Raw genomic sequence first — 19,869 nt, 5'->3', positions numbered from 1 at the left:
GTTAAAATGCAAATAAATGAGGGGATGAAGGAAGAAGTAAGATACTGGACACAAAAAGGAAACTGATGTAAACAGCTTGAGCTATTCATAAATAGGTACATAACTTCTTGCATCAGACTGTAAAGAGAATATGAAGAATAGACGTTTTCTGGGAGCAGTTCCCTGTAAAATTCCACAGCAAGGCTGTAATGTTTACATTTAACATGAATTTCTATGAATAAGAGAGCTCAGCACAAGAAATAAAATGTTAACTGAGGCATTTCTGAAAGAATAAATTGAAAATAAGTTTCCCGTCATTACAGAAAAACCAAACTATTTTTTAATTTGCAAATAGGAAACTGTCACAGAAGTTTCAGGTACTCTATAGGGAAGTTATAACTTCCCATGCTGCAGACAGGGCTGAACAATAATTCCTTAGCTGAAGAGACTTACCGTGTTGTCACGCAAAACCTGAACAGACAAGGCCACCTGAGACATTTAGGATGTGTCTACACTGCAATTCAAAATCAGCAGCTGGTCCATGCTGCTGCTTTGAGCTCACAGGGCTTGGATTAAGGGCTGATTAATTATAGTGTAGATGTTTGAGCTCATGTCGGAGCCTGTGCTCTCAGACCCTGTAGGGTGCCAGAGTCCCATAGACTGGGCTCCAAACTGAGCTTGAACTTCAACACTATTAAAGAGCCTCTCCGCCTGAGCCAGTTGGTGTGGGGCAGCCATGTGTGTCTAATTATGGTGTAGATGTACCTTTAAAGTCCAGCTTTGGCCACAAAGATTTACACCATACTAGTCCAGTAAATAGGTATGAGCAGGGGTATTCATAGGATTGAGACACACAGAAACAGAAGAAAGTGAGATGTACAGTGATTGAGAAGAACCTCTTAAAAATGACCCCAATTTTCTGGCTGTGACAGTCTCCACAAGAAGCAAAAAGCTGTGAGCAGATCAATTGTTAACATTATTGCTTGCAAATAAAACCCTGGTGAGTCTGGAAGGACAAAAGCAGTGTTTATAGAACAGTAACACTGGAGAACATCAACGTCACAATGGCATGGCCCGGTGGGATTTAAACAAAAGATCAAATAAAAGGAATGCACAAGAGCTATTGAAGACTTACCTAAGTGAACAAGTACAATGAATAGTATTGCAGTTAAATATACTATTTTGCAGAGGGTTTAAAATGATTCTGAGAATCAGATTTAGTTAAAAGTTTTCAGAGCCATATGTCAACCCACCTGCCTTACTTCAGGCTGGCAAGGGGGGTTGTGAATTCTGGACCACCTGAGCAATCATCCAGCTCAAATGACTGACGAGAGTAAATTCTGACAGATTACCAAATTGAAAGACAGGCAGAGTGTGACAGACAAGTGAGACTACTTGTGAAGCAGGATACTGAAAGGGCCAACAGCTCCGGCTCTATTAATCAAGGCCCCAATCCTGCAATCCAATCCACGATGGCAGATTTTCATTACTCTGTGGAGTCCCGCTGAATCCCCAAGGTCTGCCTCCAGTATACGTGCAAGATCAGGACCCAAAGGAGCTACAGCAATCCAGTCTTGTAAAAGGCGTAGGTCACTATTCAGATTCTCAAGGAAATGGGGAATCCCTGGTTAACACAATAGGCATTGTTAGTTTTTTAAATGTGTTAAAGGGAGACGTTAGCTTTTTCATAGCTAAGATTCAAGTTGTAAGATTTCTTTCAAATCTAGTTTTACTTTGGTTCCTAACAAACTGTAGACCAATCTGCTCAGTCTCATGGCACAATCTTACCTGAGGGTAGAATTTTACCAAAAATGTTGAGACAGTGAAAAAGGCACATGGGAGACAAAGTTTCAAATGAACGGGATGAGCTTCTTTTTGACCAGTTTCCTAACTGTTGATTCATCACAGCTCCAAAGCAGCTCAGTCTAGCAACCCTAAACTTGTGTAGTTGATCTTGGCGAGAATCCTCAACAAGTTTGTTGGCAGAATTATTTAAGTAAAAATGATTTATGTATCTTTCTACTGCCAAGTACCCCACACGGGTGTGGAATGTCTCATGACACAAATAAAAACCACAATCCCAGCCCCACAGAATGTACAAACTAAGTTCAACATGACAGAATTAATGGAAGGGAAATATGGGAAGGAACTACAGGAGATGATGTTACGGGTGACAATAAGAATGTACACATCTAGATAGCTATGTTGTTTTTCTGGTATTGTATTCTTCTTCTCCTCTCCCCCCCTTCCTTACAGGCTTCATAGAAATGAATATAGAAGGGATTTGAGGGTGACTGACAACAGAAGGTGGCTTGGAAAACAGACCTAAGAGAGCCTACCAAGTGTAGGGATAGGATGGAAGAATGCATATGGATCCTTGCAACTTAAGATAGCGAGGGCACCAAAGCTACTGTCAATGGCAGAACAGAGAGCATGTATGATTGGTTGTGAAATCCTCAACTTTGTAGCCAGGCTTGGGCCCAGAATCTTATAGGAGGTAGATTTTTGTCTGATAGAGTCAGAGAGTCCCAGCTTGACGGAGTCCTGGCTGGGATGATTTAGTTAAGGTAGGTCCTGCTTTGGGCATGGGGCTGGACTCAGTGACCTCCGAGGTCTCCTCCGGCCCAAGGATTCTATGATTCTAAGAGGGTGGAAGTCCTCCAGCCTGGGAAATTGCTGCTGTGGAAAGAGCAATATTCAGGTACACGTCTAGTGATTTTTAACTGTTTAATGTGATAGGTATCGTGTCATTTTAGGAAAAAGGTAATCAATGTTATCTCCCTTCTACAGATGCTTCAACCTCCCCTGGACATTTGACCCTCCTCTTCCCTGTCTGCTTCTCTTCTCACAAATAGCTTAGTCCCTTTAGCATGTAGTTCCTCCTCTGCTTGTAGTTCTAATGTTTCCTCCTGTGTAGCAGCTGCCCCCTGTGGAAACAGGTTGACTGACTTTTTGTTTCTTGATGTTTCAGATTCCTAGGCATCTAGGTTCCTCTTTGCAAACCTAAGGCTAACTGCTTATTTGTGTAGCAGGAGCTGAAAGGAAGACAAAACAACCAGCACTACACAGCCTATCAGTTTTCTGATCACCAGACGCCTGAAGCCACAGTGCTCCTGTCTTTACAGCAAAATGTTACAGGTTGAACCTCTCTAGCCCAGAACTCTCTCATCTGCCACATCCATAATCCTGCATGAATTTAGTTAGCCAAATGCCCACTTATCATTTGTGCAGTCAAATTTCCCATGGCCCCATAAAGTTTATTTACAACAACCAGTCCTACTGCTCAGTGTTCTGTGCTATTATTTAGCTCTAATTTACCCCCTAAACATCTTATAAGAGCCCTGTAAGCAGTGGAAGTGGTGATAATGCTGCTAGATATTATCGAACTCAGTTTGTCTGGCAAATTATGTCTTTTGGCACTGGTCAGGTCCCAAGGGTGCCAGACTAGAGAGGTTCAACCTGCACTGCCTTCTTTATGTTTATATGCAGATACAGGAATACAGCCCTTTACATCTTTTTGATTTGAAGTGACCATTAGTCAAAACAAACATTTGGGATTATTCCTTGAACGCGTAAAGGGTTTCAAGTGTAACAGTACTGCAACACTATAAAGCTTTGTAGAGAATCACATAGTTACAATGCTCAGGGCTCCAAACCATTTTAAGGACCAGACCCAGTATAAAAATGTTTACATACTTAGGCACAAGGAATTACATTTGGAAACAAAGCATTTTAAACACAGCTCTGCAACCACAATCTAACAGTTTCTTAATATTCATATTAAATATTTTAACAATTCTGCTTAAAACTGTGTGTTGAGGAATTAATTTTTAGTGCTAAGATGATAAAGGAAAAATCATGTGTTTGATAAAGCATTGGTGAAACAGAAATTAATACCTGCAGATGGGGGTTCCGATTCAAATACTACATTAATATGAAATTTCTTATGGAAAGCTTTTAACTGACAAGAAGAACGTCACAGATTATACTGGTGTATTTTTGAAAAGTAATATTTGCTGCTGACTGGGATGTATACATCTTCATGGGAAAGTGCTGCTTTCAGCCATCATAACTTAGGCAAGAGGAAGTGAATTTTTCTGCTGTTAATGCCACCATACCAGATCATACTGCAGTTCCAGAAAAGAATACCAAGCCTAAGTCATACTACTGAAAGCCTGAAATCAATAAATATAAACTCAATAACATGGGTATATGATGCTCAAATTATGACTATTTCTTAACACCTAGACACTCTCTGGAGCGCGAGGAAGGTAACAAAGTTCATTGTCAACATCTGGTGTACACTCCAGCAATGGTTCTCAACCCTTCGGGCTCAAAACTCATTTGGGAACCTGGATGACCTGTCACAACCCAGAGAGTAACCCCATTAAAATGCCCTAAGACTTTAGGACTCTTGCTCTTCAGGTCTAGGGGTAAGGCCAGGGGCCTAGAACTAGGGTTCAAGATTTCCCAGCCTGATGCAAACAGCTGGGGAACCTTTACCAACTGGGAGGAAGTAGGTCACAGGAAGACTCAAGACATGCCCCCCCACACCATACCGCCCTCCCCAGCTTGACATCTGGTAAGGGCTGAAAAAAACTGGGGGTGGTGGAGGGCTGCAGGCAAAGTGAAGAGGTTGAGGACCCTGGACATACACTGAAGTAGCTTTAGGGCTTCTGGGAGAAGGCTACACGATGAGACACATCCGGGGGAGGGGCAGCCAATAATTCTCCAACAGTCACAGTTCCTCCCCACAGGCAGGTTAAAAGAGTGGGAGGATTTGGGGTCCTTGGGATGAAATAGGGCGCTGGAGACCAGGATGGGTGCTATGGCAGAGGGGAAGTCACCTGGCTGTGGAGGAGGGGCACAAATGGCCAGTATTTATCTGAAAACATGACACCAACTGCTTCTTCCCAGCTCCTGTCCTGTGGAGTCAACTGGGCTTGGCTCTCCGCTCCAAGAATTGCCTCCAGAGTCACAGCACTACCTTGGCACCCTGACAGGTGGGATGGCAGAGAAGGGACGTTACAACTTGGCCAATTCCATGACTTTTTGCTGCATTCTGGCAACGCAATTTTTGGTTGTGATCCACGTTTTGATCATCCCTCCACTGCAAACCTTCATTTGTTTAATTTAAATTGGTTAAAGAAGCCTTGAGAGTGGTACCATATGAAATTACATGTTAACTATACTATCAAGTTCCAGTCACTTTATTCTATCTTGCATCATTTACATGTGTAGAAAATGGTTACAAAAGGGATACATGGACTTTGCTTTACAATGGTTTCCAGTGCATTAATGTGGTGGTAATGGGGAATGCATGAGCACTGCACCATCTTTTAAGCCATGGTTTTATTGGAAAGAAGTTGCTTCTACCACCTCCTTTTCTCAGCACTGTTGGGCATTCGCTGAAGGATTCCAAGGTTCCTTTTCCCAGGCCCAGTCCATCTTGCTTTTTGAACTGTACCCAGCATAAGACTATGTCTAAGAAGGTATATACAAAAGCTGATGTCTGGATACTCTTCATCCACAGGTTAGGTGGAAGGCTGTGGAAGGCTATAGAGGAGATCATGCCCAGAGGAATGAAATAAACCTGCACAAGCCTTAGGAAAGTGGGAGGAGGCATTTTCTTTATTTCACTTCCAAAAGAAACTAAGTTCAAGTAACATTCTTCCAATTATATGTCACAGGCAAGTCTTCCGACAGAGAAGCTATTATGCTTGATTACTAAAGGTCCTCTTCCCACCGTTGTTCACCAAATTGTTTTCTTTATTACCCTGTAAAGAGGCCATAAGGCTCTTGATTCGCTCACTTGCTGATGCCCTCTTTTGTGTCTTGCCCTTGACACTGTTACTTGTTACAGATGGAAGCAATAGGGCTGCCAGTCCCCAAGGCTGGCCATTACTCAATGAAAAATGACCTTTATCTTCCTGCTGCAAAATCCACGCAGATTCTCTGGCCAAAGCAACAAATCTATTCAGCTGACCTTGATTAACATTCCTGCTGATATTGTGGGCCTGTTCAAAGGGGTTCTCAATGTAGAGAGGGCAAGGCTCAGGCTTATTTTGCTCCTTTCCCTGCAGATATTTCAAAGACAGGCAAAACAAATATTTCACATGGATATGAGAGAGACAGCAAATGGAACAGTTCAGCTGAGTTATTACATCAATACTAAATACTACCGCCTGATGGAAAAGATACTTTGCCCTAATGAGAAATTTATTTCATAAAAAGTTAAGTAGATGCTCATCAATTTAATTAGCCAGTCAAAGTGACCGTATCATTTCTACTGTATGTGCCTTCAATGGCTATTTCTTACTCACCATTACATGTTTGAATGGCTCATCTTCAAAAATAGTGCACAGTTCTAACTCTGTCGCTGACGCAATTTTCCCATTCCCTCTTCTACACAAGCCAGGCAAGGTTCAGCCTCCCAGAGTTATCTCCATTTTACCTTGTCCCCTTCATGCATGGAAGGATTTCTATAGCTGCATTTTTAAGCCAATATGCTACAAAAATCCCTTCAAAATACACTCTTCCTTCATAATTCCCAAAAGAGTTACTTTTTTAAAGCGGTAAGTTGTTTCCTCCACTATATTTCCCTCCAGTGCACTCTGTCTCTTTCAGGTCACTCTGTTCAACTGGAAACTTTTTACAGCAAGGTCTGCTGCCTTGTGTTCTCTACTGTGCTGAGCACATAGTCAAGACTGAAGTGTATTTTTGTATATTTATTGGTATCTCCCTGAGTGCCTTTTCACCATTATCATCAAGTGCTCTTGTGAGCAGTTTGCACAATGCTCACTGCTACAAGATGTGGTTTAAAGCTGATGGGCTCTCACACAAACTGCGAAAGGAACCAATGTCAAAGTCTATGGCAGGTCCTTGCCTCAGGGTACAATTTATTGTGTAACAAAAAACTCATGTGCAACACACCAAAACCAAGCAATTCTCCTGCCAACCATAGCATGCAGCCTTCAGATGCTTCTTCCTTGGTGCTCTCAGAGCCCAAAGGAGGACATGCTTTTCCTCTATTTCTCTTGCTGGTTCACCCAACAGGAATGTAGCCCTCATTATAGGTAATACTAACAGCCAAACAACAAATACGTCCTTATTTGAAAGAGAGAGGCAAGGGAGGCCTTATTCCAGCTATAGAAAGCAAGAGAGAAGAGCCTTCGGCTCCACAGAACAACTTTAAAATACAATCTTGGTCAGCGCTCAGGAGCATTGTTATCTATTTATTTAGATTTATACAAACACTAAATAAGTGTTCTCTTAATTGGTCACAAGCTAAAAATGCTCCATCTGTGTCTGAAAAGTAACTTTTCTGTCATTTCAACCTACTGGTAAGTCCACACATACCATGAGACCTAGCAGTGCTTGTGTCAGTGTCTCCGGCAAAAATCTGTATAGGTATCCCCTAGCACCTGATCAGCAAATTTAGTGCCCAAAGGGTATACGCACATAGCAGCGCATAGGACATGGCCTCTGAGATACCCTCTGCTACAAAAGAGCTAAACAAACAGGAACTGGTTGAGCCAATTACATAAACATGGTTAGGGAGTCCTGTAAACATTGCAAACAACTGTGCTAAAGGAAAGATATGAAGAAATTCTACTGCTGGGGGAATTCTGCTCTGCTGTGCATGGAAATAATTAATGAGACATGCGCAATTTTAATTTTTCACACAGAAAAAAGCTTCTGCTGAAAAGTTGCTATAGTTCTGACTCTTGCCTACCAGTGACAACAGAACACAGCAGTAGCTCCCAGCCAGCTAGGGAACAGAAAAAGCCCTGCAAAGCCTTCTTCACACTCCCTGTTGGGCCAAGGCAGGAAGATGGGGCTATGGAGATGCAGACAGCAGAGGAGCTGGGGGTTCTGGGCTGAAAAGCTAGTTTGGGAGGACAGACTGGAGCAGGGGCTGAATGGGAGTGGAGGCAAAGGACCACATCATGATGAGAAGCAGTGAAAAGCTACAGGGGAAAGGGATGAATGAGTGGAGACACAGAAGTACATGTGGACAGAGGGTACATGGGGATGGGGGAGTGGGTGTCTGAGTCGTGGTGGAAGGATGCATATGGACAAGAGGTGCAAAGACACATGGGGGTGCAGGGACACAGGGATGCCTAAATGAGCAGGAAAGGGTAGGGACCAGCCAAGGTCTGCATGGGGAAATCTCCCCCCAAAAAACTGTTTTACTCTTTTCCCACCTATATCCAACAACTCTCAAAGTTCACACCCAGGCTCCTTCCCAGCAATTATTTCCCTCTCCTTCACCTACTCCCTCAGCCATCATTTCCCCCACCCTCTGCACTGCTACAGGCTGTGGGGATGGGCAATATGGTTCTGTATTCTAGTTTAATTATTATTCAGAGTTCTTTATTAATATTCTTAGCAAAGAATCTTTTTCAAAAAACATTTTCTTACTTTTATGTTGTTTGTATTGTTACAGACACACTTGTTAACAAGTATTTTGGAAAAAACGACCAAAAATGATTGAAGCCAGTGCAATTATATTGTGTGATTTTGATAAATACACAGAATTTTGCGGAATATGAAAATAGCGTGTAAAGAATTGTTAATTTTTGGCACAGAATTCCCCTATGAGTAAAACTTACGTGCCAGACTCTCTCTCAAAGCAGACACAAAACACTTAACTCTCACAGTTAGTAAACAGATTTCACCCATTTTGTGCACTGACATAAACCATGGTGGACAGTCATGCCAGTAAACAGTTTCAAATTCAGGTAAAAGTTGTAGTGGGAATAAGATCTATATTCTAGGCGCCAAACCTAGACAGCATTGTTTCAAACAGAGAAGATTTTCAGGATACACTGCTTAAAGTGGGGCCAACACCCATCGTGGACCCTGGGGCAAAGTGGGAGGTAAGGCCTGGGTCCATGCCCCCCAGAAAGAGTGGGGCCAAAGGCAATCAGCTGTTAATGCTGCCAAGACCACAGCACTGGCACCCCTCCCCCTTAGAGCTGTGTGGACTGGCGCTGCTTTGGCACTTCAAAGGGGCCCAGGGCTACCACCCTCTTCTTCCCCTTCCCTCCCAGCAGGCCTGACTGTTTGTATGACAATCAAAAATGTTGGACAGTGTAATACAGTCCAAGTTAAAATAAAAAAGCCCTCTAAACAAAAACTGGGATAAAGAAAGCTGCTACTACTGAAAAATGCTCTCATGCAACAGAACATTCATTCAACTGAGATGCTTTATTGACTTATACTTAGTGCTTTATAATACAAAGAATTAGTGCAGCAGCACTATCAAGAGGTAGGTATTCAATGGTTTTGCTTGTTTTGAGAATTCTCTCTTTGTGAATTTGATTGTCAGTTTCAAGCTAGTTTTATAGATAAAATCAGTTTACAGGCATTCCGTATGTAACTTCTGCTACTGCAAAACGTGCCACACAGTTGCAAAGCACGTTTCCTGAATTGTACTATTTCCATATGATCACAGGAAAATTAATTTTTTATGCTGAAGAAGTGTACATTATGGAGTAGTCACTGTGGATTAGCAGGATATGTGGATAAGGGCAGTAGAATCTGGCCCTTTATGCAGTATTGCATAATTTGTACCCCGCTCAATCAAGGAGAACTGTGACAGTTAAATAATAATGGGAAGAGATTGAAATGTATTTACCTTCCGAATATTTAGAGAGTTCTTATTGAAAGCAAAATTCCCAAAATATTCAAAAAAATCACTCAGCAGCACATCTGAAAAGAAAAAAGTACAATAAAGAAAGGGAAACGGTTCTCACAGCAATGGGGGGCAAAAAACAACAACAGTGAATGAAGATTCACTTACCTAATGTTTCTGTATTTTCAGTAAGCTTAATTTTGTTCAAATTGCTCACAAAGGTACAGTCACTACCTTGGATTATGTGCTCATCTTCTGCATCTGAAATAAGTTGTGAACAATGTCTTTAAATGTGATATATAGCAAAAAAGAAGTCCATCATATTTATTAGGCATAACTCAGACATCCTCTTCAAAAAGCAAGCTGTTCCTTAAATCAGTGTAAGTGGATACAGAAGGTAAACTAATGTTTACAATTATATTAGTTAATTATTGAAATGGGTTACATTTGTGGATGGGGGAGAAAGAGTGCTTATGATTAAACAGCACCGAAGGGTCCTGTGGCACCTTATAGACTAACAGAAAAGTTTTGAGCATGAGCTTTTGTGAGCACAGACTCCATCAGATGCTGGTCTTGGAAATCTGCAGGGCCAGGTATAAATAAGCCAGAGCAAGGGTGGGGATGATAAGGTTAGCTCAGTCAGCAAGGGTGAGGCTTACTACCAGCAGTTGATCTGGATTAAACAGGAGATGTTCAATAGCAGAAATGGGTCAGAGCATGACACCTCTTTGTTCCTTTGAAAATCAGCCACTGAGATGCTCACATGAGGCATCCTTACCTATGGCACATACAGTCACAAATCAGAGGGGGTTACAGACACAAGTAAGAATTGAATGATCAGTATCTTTCCTCTCAGATACTTATCTCAGTGAACTGTGATTTTTCTTGTAACATTTTATTTCTTGTAATTCAATCATGAGGAAGGTAATTCCACATTTAAAATTTCACTCAGAATTAAAAATAAAACCAAGTGGTAGCAGATTTTTAAAGCTTTTACAAAACTGTTTTTATTTCCATACTACTGAAATTCAGCATGCCTTTATTCTCCACCTCAAAGCCTGGGAGAGAGCATATAAAAGGTCGGAACAGATGACTGGTTTGTCGGGACTCTTCAATTCTATTCTGCACTTTTCCACTGGTGTACCCTCTTTGAACTTTGGCAGAAAAATCTGGCCCCATGAGGGCTGCCCTTTCAAAAAAAAAAAGGCGGGGGGTGTGTGCCATGGAGGCTCTACACATGCTTTTTTTTTGGTTTTTTTAAAGAATCTTTCAGAAAAAGGCGTTCTTCCTAATCCAGAAGCAGAAGAGGGCCACTGGAAAAAGAGCCGCATACTTTCAATTTCAGATTGAAAGAGCACATTTTGTGTGTAGACACTCCATAGGTTTCTTCAAAAAAGGCCTGGCTTTTCTGAAAAAATTTGCTAGTGTAGACACAACCTAAAAGTCAGTCAGAAATGCATCTTTCGCTTTTTAGTCCTTTAAAATTTTAATTCTGATGTCAAAGTTGATCACTATAACATAATGGATGTAATACCAAATGACAGTAAAAAGATATTATGTGATAGTTTAAGGCTCACTTAAGCTGCGTCTACACGTGCACGCTACTTCGAAGTAGCGGCAGTAACTTCGAAATAGCGCCCGTCACGTCTACACGTGTTGGGCGCTATTTCGAAGTTGAAATCGACGTTAGGCGGCGAGACGTCGAAGTCGCTAACCCCATGAGGGGATGGGAATAGCGCCCTACTTCGACGTTCAACATCGAAGTAGGGACGTGTAGACGATCCGCGTCCCGCAACATCGAAATAGCGGGGTCCTCCATGGCGGCCATCAGCTGGGGGGTTGAGAGATACTCTCTCTCCAGCCCTTGCGGAGCTCTGTGGTCACCGTGGGCAGCAGCCCTTAGCCCAGGGCTTCTGGCTGCTGCTGCTGCAGCTGGGGGTCCGTGCTGCATATACAGGGTCTGCAACTAGTTGTTGGCTCTGTGTATCTTGCACTGTTTAATTAAAGCGTGTCTGGGAGGGGCCCTTTAAGGGAGCGACTTGCTGTTGAGTCCGCCCCGTGACCCTGTCTGCAGCTGTGCCTGGCTCCCTTATTTCGATGTGTGCTACTTTGGCGTGTAGACGTTCCCTCGCTGTGCCTATTTCGATGTTGGGCTGAGCAACGTCGAAGTTGAACATCGACGTTGCCAGCCCTGGAGGACGTGTAGACGTTATTCATCGAAATAGTCTATTTCGATGTCGCAACATCGAAATAAGCTATTTCGAAGTTGGGTGCACGTGTAGACGTAGCCTTATTGAGGAAAAGAAAATCAGAAAACCTACAGAAACAACCACCTAGACTTTTAAGAAAAGACTGATGTTTATTTGCCTGATGCACAGGACTAGCCCACTCTCTGAGTCAGTTAAAATACAACTTTTCTGCAAGTACTGCAGCTCACCTACAGCAATTAAATGAATGATTTAGTATCAAATTAACGGAATTTAATATTGTGACTGGAAAATTTATTTAAAAGACAAAATAAAGCAAAGTTTCTGATTCTCCAAAACAATCACCTAGCATCAAAAAGTCAGTAACAATGTTCAAACACTAGGACAGTCTCTCAAATACAGGGCATTTGCAATATGCAAGATTAGTTTGGACCATCATAAGTGACAGAAATTCACACAAAATTCAATGAAACCAGAGTGGAGAGAAAACCCATGGCAGCTAGTTCAGTTGTACTCTGAAATGGAGAGGTTCTTACCTGCTAGATCTTTAAGTTGGTCTAGTGTTGGAATGATAGGCGGTTTTCTCTTTTGAAGGAAAAACAAGGTCATCATTGTTAGAGAGAAGTTTGTAATCCAGGCACCAGGAATGCTACTTGTGATGCCATGTACGCGAGCCCAGCACCGTACACAGAACACAAGAGCTCTTACACGTGAGTCAAGGCTACCATATATGTAAAGGAGTTCTGAAGTTTTCATGGCAATTCTGTGAGAGACAAATCCAAGGAACAAATTGTAAATATTGAGGAGAATCACTGTCAGACATAACCATAACTCATGCTACTCTAAGACATAATTATAAAGAAAGAGGGTCTCTTGTTCAAATTGCTGCACATGATGTCAGTGTGGGACAGGACATCAGAAAACGTCTCAGACGAAGTTCCATATGATCCTATAATTAGAGACATAAGTGCAATGGAAGAGAAATAATATTAATATGCTTCAGGAATGGAATGTATATATTATAAAATGTCCACAAAAATAAATGCAACATTACAATGAAGAAATAAAGTACTTCTGAGTTAGGAAATGCAGAATTAATTTGGACGTGTAAACTTAAATTACATTCTTATACTTCTGAGTATCTTAAAAACGATATTTGTTAAACTGTCTAATATAAAACCAAATAAAGTCTGGGACAATGCATAAAAATCAAGTAACATCTAAAGAACTAAATCTCAGTGAGTGCTACGACAGCCTCAGTGATATGTACAAAACAAGCCATATTTGAGTACCGTTAGTTCAGCAGTTTTCAAATCATGAATGTTTAAAGTGAAACATCCCCAAGTTTGTGACAGCTCAGTGTGAAGGTTTCTTTAAAGCACATTATTAATATAATAGGTGGTGGGTATAGATGCACAGCTCAGGAGTTCCTAGTTCCTCACACTGCATGCACTCCTCTAGATCATGCAGCACCACTTCAAAATGACAACAAACCTCCTAAAGTCTGAATCAGATTTTGGGCATAGAAAAGTAGAGAGAATACTTCCTCCACCACAGAATGGAAGTAGAGGTTGAACCACTCAAGTCCAGCACCCTTGGGACCTGACTGGTGCCAGATGAGAGAATTTGCCAGAATGGGGAGGTCAATATTGTCTAGCAGCACTCCCAACACTTCTGCTGCTTACTGGGCTCTTAGAAGACATATACGGGTAAACTACAGCTAAATAACAGTACCAAACACTGAGAACCAGGACTGGTGGCTGTAAACAAACTTTATGGCACTGCAGGAAACTTGGCCACACTTATAAGTGGTTATCTGGCTAACTAAAATCATGCCAGATTACAGATGTTGCTAGTCGAGAGAGTTCCAGATTAGACAGGTTCAACCTGTATTACAATTGCTGGACCCTGCTTGCAGCTGTACCAACCCCAGATTTATAATATCCTATGCTCAGGCTCGGAAACAAAGTCTACAGGCCCAGATGCCACAGACAAAAGTTACTATCGAATACAGACATACCCCTGCACAAGTCAAAATGTCAACAGACCCACATGGAGTTCACACAGTTAACCTTAAAAAAAAATCACCTCAGCTGAGTACAAGATTGGGGAGGGGGAAAAAAAAAGTCAAAGGAATTTTTCTCTGAAGTTCACATGAATTTAAAAATAAAGGAAAAGGGATTTTAATCATACTATAAAAACACTTCAGTTAGCACATTCTCTCTCCCCTTTACATGAGCAGAATTATTTTAAGATCGGAGAGCAGGGAAGGGTATGTGTTTCATTCAGACTTAAAATGATAACGCAGCAAAAGAATTAAGTGGCATACAAAGTACAATAGCAGGCAATTTTTAAGAACCCATTTTCAGTTGCTTATAACCTGTCAAACTAAGAAGCATAAATTTTCCATGTCAGGTGTATGCCTTAGGATAAAGTTTTTTTGGAAGTTTCAGCAAAAATGGTTCAGCCACTTCTTAGACGAGGAGGGGGGGCGTGGGAGGGGAAACACATTGCTCAGCCTATGTTCACTTTTTACTGGAACTTGAAATTTGGCAAAGGGTTTGCATTGTATCAGGGACTGACCTTTTGCTGTTCCTATGAAAACTCATTCAAATATGGCCAAAGTTATAAACTTTGGAAAAATCTGTTTGCATATACTTAGATTTGCTAGAATTTGGCAGCTAAATGTTCCAAACATTCCACTGTCACTGGACACATTTCAGTTTTTTTACAGGCTTGGGCATATACCTTCATGAGCACAGGAGAGAACAGCAGTTTAGAGAAATTGTAACTAACATAAAAAAGTGTGCAATAAACAGCAGAGAAAAGGTAAGTAAAGATATTCCAGAGCAACGCTTCCAAGAAGTTATTAGCTATAGTAATATGAATAATAGAGAGCATGGTTTTTCAAACTGATAGACTTCTTTCATTGCAAAGAACACTGACTAAGTCTTGAAGTTACAAAGAGAAGACAACCTCATCTCATTTTACCCATTCAGTACATGTTGGACAACAGAGAATATAGTTCCTTGCTTTCTATCACTTTTATCACTAACTATGTGACATCATAAGTAAACACTGCAGGTGATGCAACAGACAGAAAAGTAAAGAGGAGGAACACTAACATTACAGGCATAACTCAGGAGCTTGTCCCAGTGTCTTCCACAGCATGCCAGATCTTTCCCAATCCATGATCAATAAAAACAAAACATTTGCATGCCTCAATGACATTCATCTGGCTATTTGGTACATGTAATCAAAAAATGGAAGCAAATCTAGGAAGAGAAGATTTTTAAGAAATATACTCCCCCTACTGAGCATCATCATGAAAGACAGTAAGTATGGTACCATTGAATCTCAATTCCTTGCATTGGATAGGTGGCAATATATCTTGAATGTTAGGCGAGCATTAAATAATTCTATACTTGTCTGAGTTCAGTACAGAAAAGAACTGAAGGAACATAAATTAGCATTGGTATTGTTTTACAATGGCCTGTTCCTGAAAGCAAAGTGGCTCCTGGGCTCACACAGAAAAGAAAAGAAAACCTTATCAAACACATAATTTCTTTGAGACACACATATAGAAACCTCTATAAAGAATCTTCATTATAACTTTCCAACATACTTATTATTATTTTATTTACATTTTTAAAAATGTTATTGCTGTATCATTACCTATTGTTAGCTGTGAGGTCACACTGCAACCCTGTTGGTTGATGGGAAAATCTCACCAATGGACAGCGAGCATTGAGTATCTTTTGTACACCCACAGAGCCAGGTCCAAAGTTGTCAATGCAATCACCAATCACAGAAAGGATTCTCTGTGACGCTATTCTTTCAGAAGGCACTCTTTTCATCTGGTATTCAATATTAAACGGACCTGTTTTCTAACACACACAAAAAAGGAAGATAAATTACTCGTTCTGAAAACAAGGTGAGATTACGGGACCCATCTAAAAGACAACTGGAATCATTAGCAAAGAATGATTCATAATTAAAGGTTTTAAAAACAGACACTGTATGTAGTTTTTAGGACACAATAAAGACAAATTTTAGATTCATAACTTTATCTTTACCTTTCTTACATTCTTTCTAGATTAACAACTAGAAAATTAGGAATTGAATTGCTTAGATAAATATATGAATGCTGTAATCTCACTGTTGTATACAATAAGTAGTGTAATAGTTTCCAAGATATTTTTTCAGTCTTGTAAAAACTGAGAGGTCAAGAAGCAGCTCACTGTTTTAGTGACCTAATTTACTGGGGTGGGGGGGAAGGTACAACCAAGCCACAATCAGGTTATTTCCTTTCTCTCTAAACAAGGTGTATTATCAGCTTGTACCAACCACATTAATGAGGTTCTTTGTTAAAGAACATTTCCTCTTAGCTTTTGGAAAATCCCAAAGTTTCTGCACATTGGTTAATCATTACCCCATAATGCAGCGCAGCTTCTTAAAGACTCTGAAAATCACTGAAAAGAAACTGATGTTGGATGTATAGAGTCAGAACAATTCTCTACAACAGTATTCTAAACAAGCCAATGTACATTTTTCTATTATGGTAGTTCGCATCTAGTTTATGTTATAGTAATAACATTTTCTTCACACGTATGAAATAACTGTTCTAGCACATTTAAAATATCTTCAGACCTTATCTTTTCTGCCTGCTAACCTTGTGCTCGGCCAGTTTCCCCCTCTGATATGGTATGCCTTCACACATCCACATGCCTGCAGCATGGCAACGTCACACATCAAGCTGTAGGGCAGCAACAGGTAAGCACCTCCCAGCCAGAGCCTGTTTCTGGCACCCCAGCTCCTAACTCTGATCTCCCTCTCCTGCTCTCCTACTCCATGTAAGACAAACTGTCTGCACCCCAATCTCCTGCCCCAGATAATAACCTAAATCCCCGCACCTTGTTGTGTACTACTGCCTCAGGTCACAACCCCCTCCCAGATCCTCCACTCCTTCCTGCAGGTGAGAATCGTCTCTTACACCCACACCCCCTCCTGCATCCCAATCTCTTACCCAAAGCTCCTTTCCGCACCTCACCTACATCTCAAACCCCTTACTTCTGCCACTAATATCATGGAAGAGTGAGGCCCTTGACCACTTACCAAATTCTTGGAGTGACTCCTCCCTCTCCCAAACAAAAATTATTCCCCACCCCTGCTAAAGGACATACCACAGGGTACCCGTAACAAAAATAAAGATATTACAGTTCTCCAATACTTTTCCTTAAGCCCACTCGTACCTTCTACCTGTGCTCTCACCCATAACTATAAGTGGTCTACTTTTGTACCTCCTTATTCAGTGTCCATGAGCCCACTCTATCTGCAGTTTCTCTGTATGTGCCCATCTCTGGTGTTTAAAACAAGAGAATAGCAGCCCCTAAGCCTGTGTATTAGCACACAGCTAACTTATCACATGAACATACCAGTATCTTGGCACAAAACCAAAATGCAAGCTTTGGAACAAAGCAAAACCCATATTTAATATGAGAGCAAAAATATCATACTGTTACAAATGCGTATCTAAATAGCTTCTGGTTGAGATGGGACAGCAGTATGGAGAGAAGATAAATGGGACTCAAGATCAACTACTGGAAGACCAGAAACAAAAAATAAAAATTCACTTAGAGTCCCAAAAACCTGCCCATTTCATCATGTGCTGAGAACCTCATGACCAGAGAAGCCCATTTCAGCACAGGCTCAACTTCGGAGCTGATGAGGAAGGGAGCCTGGAACTTCCATGTCTGTGAAGATACAACCCAGCCTCTCCCAGACAGCCAACAAGGAGATGGAGCAGAGGAACTGGAAAAGGGAGATGTCCTTAGCCTGGGACACAACATGGGCTCCAATTGAGAGGAGCTGTTCACTTATACATCCCAAGAAGTCGTAACTTGATGGAGGCTTCCTAGGAAGAGGACGCAAGAAAGGATTCAGTCTCTTGCCAGTACGATGGAGGCTGTCATCCTTGCTATTATGCAAGGTATTACAAAATAATAAATAATAGCTTTGATATCAGTTAAAGGTGGGTGCGACACCACTATATTTGAGCATCCCTCTCTTGCAATCATGCTAATCAAAATGGTACTTAGACAAAAGAAAATGTGAAGGGGAACTTCAGAGTATGAATGCAACAGTTTTCTTCATTTTTAATTTTAAATGCTTTCATTAAAAAAGTTTAAATATTTGCGGACATATCCTGGCTAAAACAAACCACCATAAAATTGTTCTCATTCACCAAACCACCTGTATGTTCAGACCCCATGCCACCAATAGAGCCCTTTTATTACAGACAATTTTGGTACATTCCTGGAAAGTAACTCACAGCTCAGGGTAGATGTACCGAAAATTCCCCTTCCATGCATCAGCAAGGACGCACCGTTTTAGGAATGCTTCCAGCCGTAACATCTCTTAGGAGTAGACCTGAATCTGTTTCCTGACTAGCTCTCTTCTAGGCTGGACAGTGTCTATGCTTCACTTTTTCCTTAGAAGCTATAAACAGTGTAATTACTCCTAACTCTTTTTGAGCAAGCATATTTATTCTTAAGATGAGAACACTACAGAGAAAACATTAAAAACAATAAAGAGAACCTTCCAGTTATGAAACTTACCAGAAGCCACCCCAACTCCAACCTCAGGCTCTGGCAGATGTAAGCCCTTCCAACCCCTCCCTATCCACTGAGCCCTCCCTTAAAGGTTGTCTATCTGTCTGCGGGTTACCAAGAAGACAGTAAATCAGTTTTAAATTCAGGCTATTTATCCAAAAATCCTTAATTTGTCTATTGGTGTCTGGAGAATTCAGTCAGAGGTAGCATACACAAACCTTTCTGAAGGTGTTATAATCTGAGTGAATTTGCATAATCACCTTCCTCTGTTCATAATTCTTAAAAGAATTATCTGTCAAGAACAAGTGCTCCAGCATTAGAATCATTAAGGGATTAATAGCAATCACTCTGCCAGTGAGAGGATTCTGAATTTGAAGGCAAAATGATGAAGAAGTCGGGATGGTCTAATAATGGAGGTGGACACGCACACTTTTTTAATATCCACAAACTCAAAAAAAGAAGAAAAGAAAGGAAATTCTTTAGCATATGCACCAACATTACATTTGAACATAAGGCAAAAGCTCAAATCCACCATGCAATCTCATTGTTCAGCTCCATGGTACTCACCAACTAACCTGAATATGCAAGCACAAATGGCACCTATTTCAATAAACAGTCTTTGCTATAGCAGACCTTGTGGTAGAAAGAGGTTCACTTTCTGGTTGTCCAAAAGTATACCTTGAAAGAGAATTGTTGGCATCGCAGAGTATTCTCATTTCAGTTCACATATATTTGTGAAGCACATGGTATGCCCCACTCACATGTACTGTATTAAAAACTCTACAGTCCTAACAAGTCAGTAAGCACTGCCATGTTTAGTTGGCCAAAGGTACATTCCACTATCATTCTGCACTCACTCATCATGTTTTTAAACTGTTTTATTCACCTGACACACACAGAGCAGCAACTGGGGGAACAGAAAACACCCTATGTTGCCTAAAGTTACAGCTGGCCCAGACACTGCTCTGATTGTTTTTGGGGGAGAGAAGAGAGGAGGAGGAAGGAGGAAAGAGAGAACCTATCAGCTTGCCAAAGTTGAAACAAGCCACACTTCTAGAACACCCTGGCATTATGCACCAAGCCAGTGCATCTGATGCAGGGATCCATGAATATGTTCACGGGGTCCACCACGGCCTTCTTAACGATGTAATATCTTTTCCCATTAACATACTTGCTTCCTTGAAACAGTGAATAGATATATATATATATATACATAGATATATATCTATATCTATGTCCCAATCATTTGCACCTAGAATCACAGAATCCTAGGGCTGCAAGAGACCTCAGGAAGTCACTGAGTCTAGCCACCTGCACAAAGCAGGATCAACCCTAACTAAATCATCCCAGACAGGACTTTGTCAATCCAAGACTTAACTTCTATGGGTGGAGATTCTACCACGTCTCTGGGTAAAGCATTCCAGTGCTTCAC

The 19,869-nt window shown here is 41.1% G+C and overlaps 1 protein-coding gene across 2 annotated transcripts in view; it reads right to left on the bottom strand.

Moving 5' to 3' along the window:
* Nucleotides 1-2,751: 2,751 nt before the first annotated feature.
* Nucleotides 2,752-19,869, bottom strand: part of MTPAP (mitochondrial poly(A) polymerase) — a 29,509-nt gene continuing 12,391 nt past the window's right edge. Inside the window, exons 5-9 of one of the 2 annotated variants that reach the window (XM_074984919.1) lie at nt 15,502-15,713; nt 12,363-12,589; nt 9,788-9,880; nt 9,623-9,696; nt 2,752-6,056 (exon numbers count right to left, since the gene is read on the bottom strand). In XM_074984919.1, the coding sequence (XP_074841020.1) occupies nt 5,694-6,056; nt 9,623-9,696; nt 9,788-9,880; nt 12,363-12,589; nt 15,502-15,713 (969 nt within the window). In that variant the 3' untranslated portion in view covers nt 2,752-5,693. The remainder of the gene's footprint in view (nt 6,057-9,622; nt 9,697-9,787; nt 9,881-12,362; nt 12,590-15,501; nt 15,714-19,869) is intronic. The other variant, XM_074984918.1, reaches the window with a different exon arrangement.

Source organism: Carettochelys insculpta, chromosome 2, assembly GCF_033958435.1.
Source record: "Carettochelys insculpta isolate YL-2023 chromosome 2, ASM3395843v1, whole genome shotgun sequence".
In the NCBI taxonomy this organism is placed as follows: Eukaryota; Metazoa; Chordata; order Testudines; family Carettochelyidae; genus Carettochelys; species Carettochelys insculpta.
The sequence above is the reverse complement of the archived record's forward strand: the minus strand, read 5'-3'. Positions and strand labels throughout refer to the sequence as shown.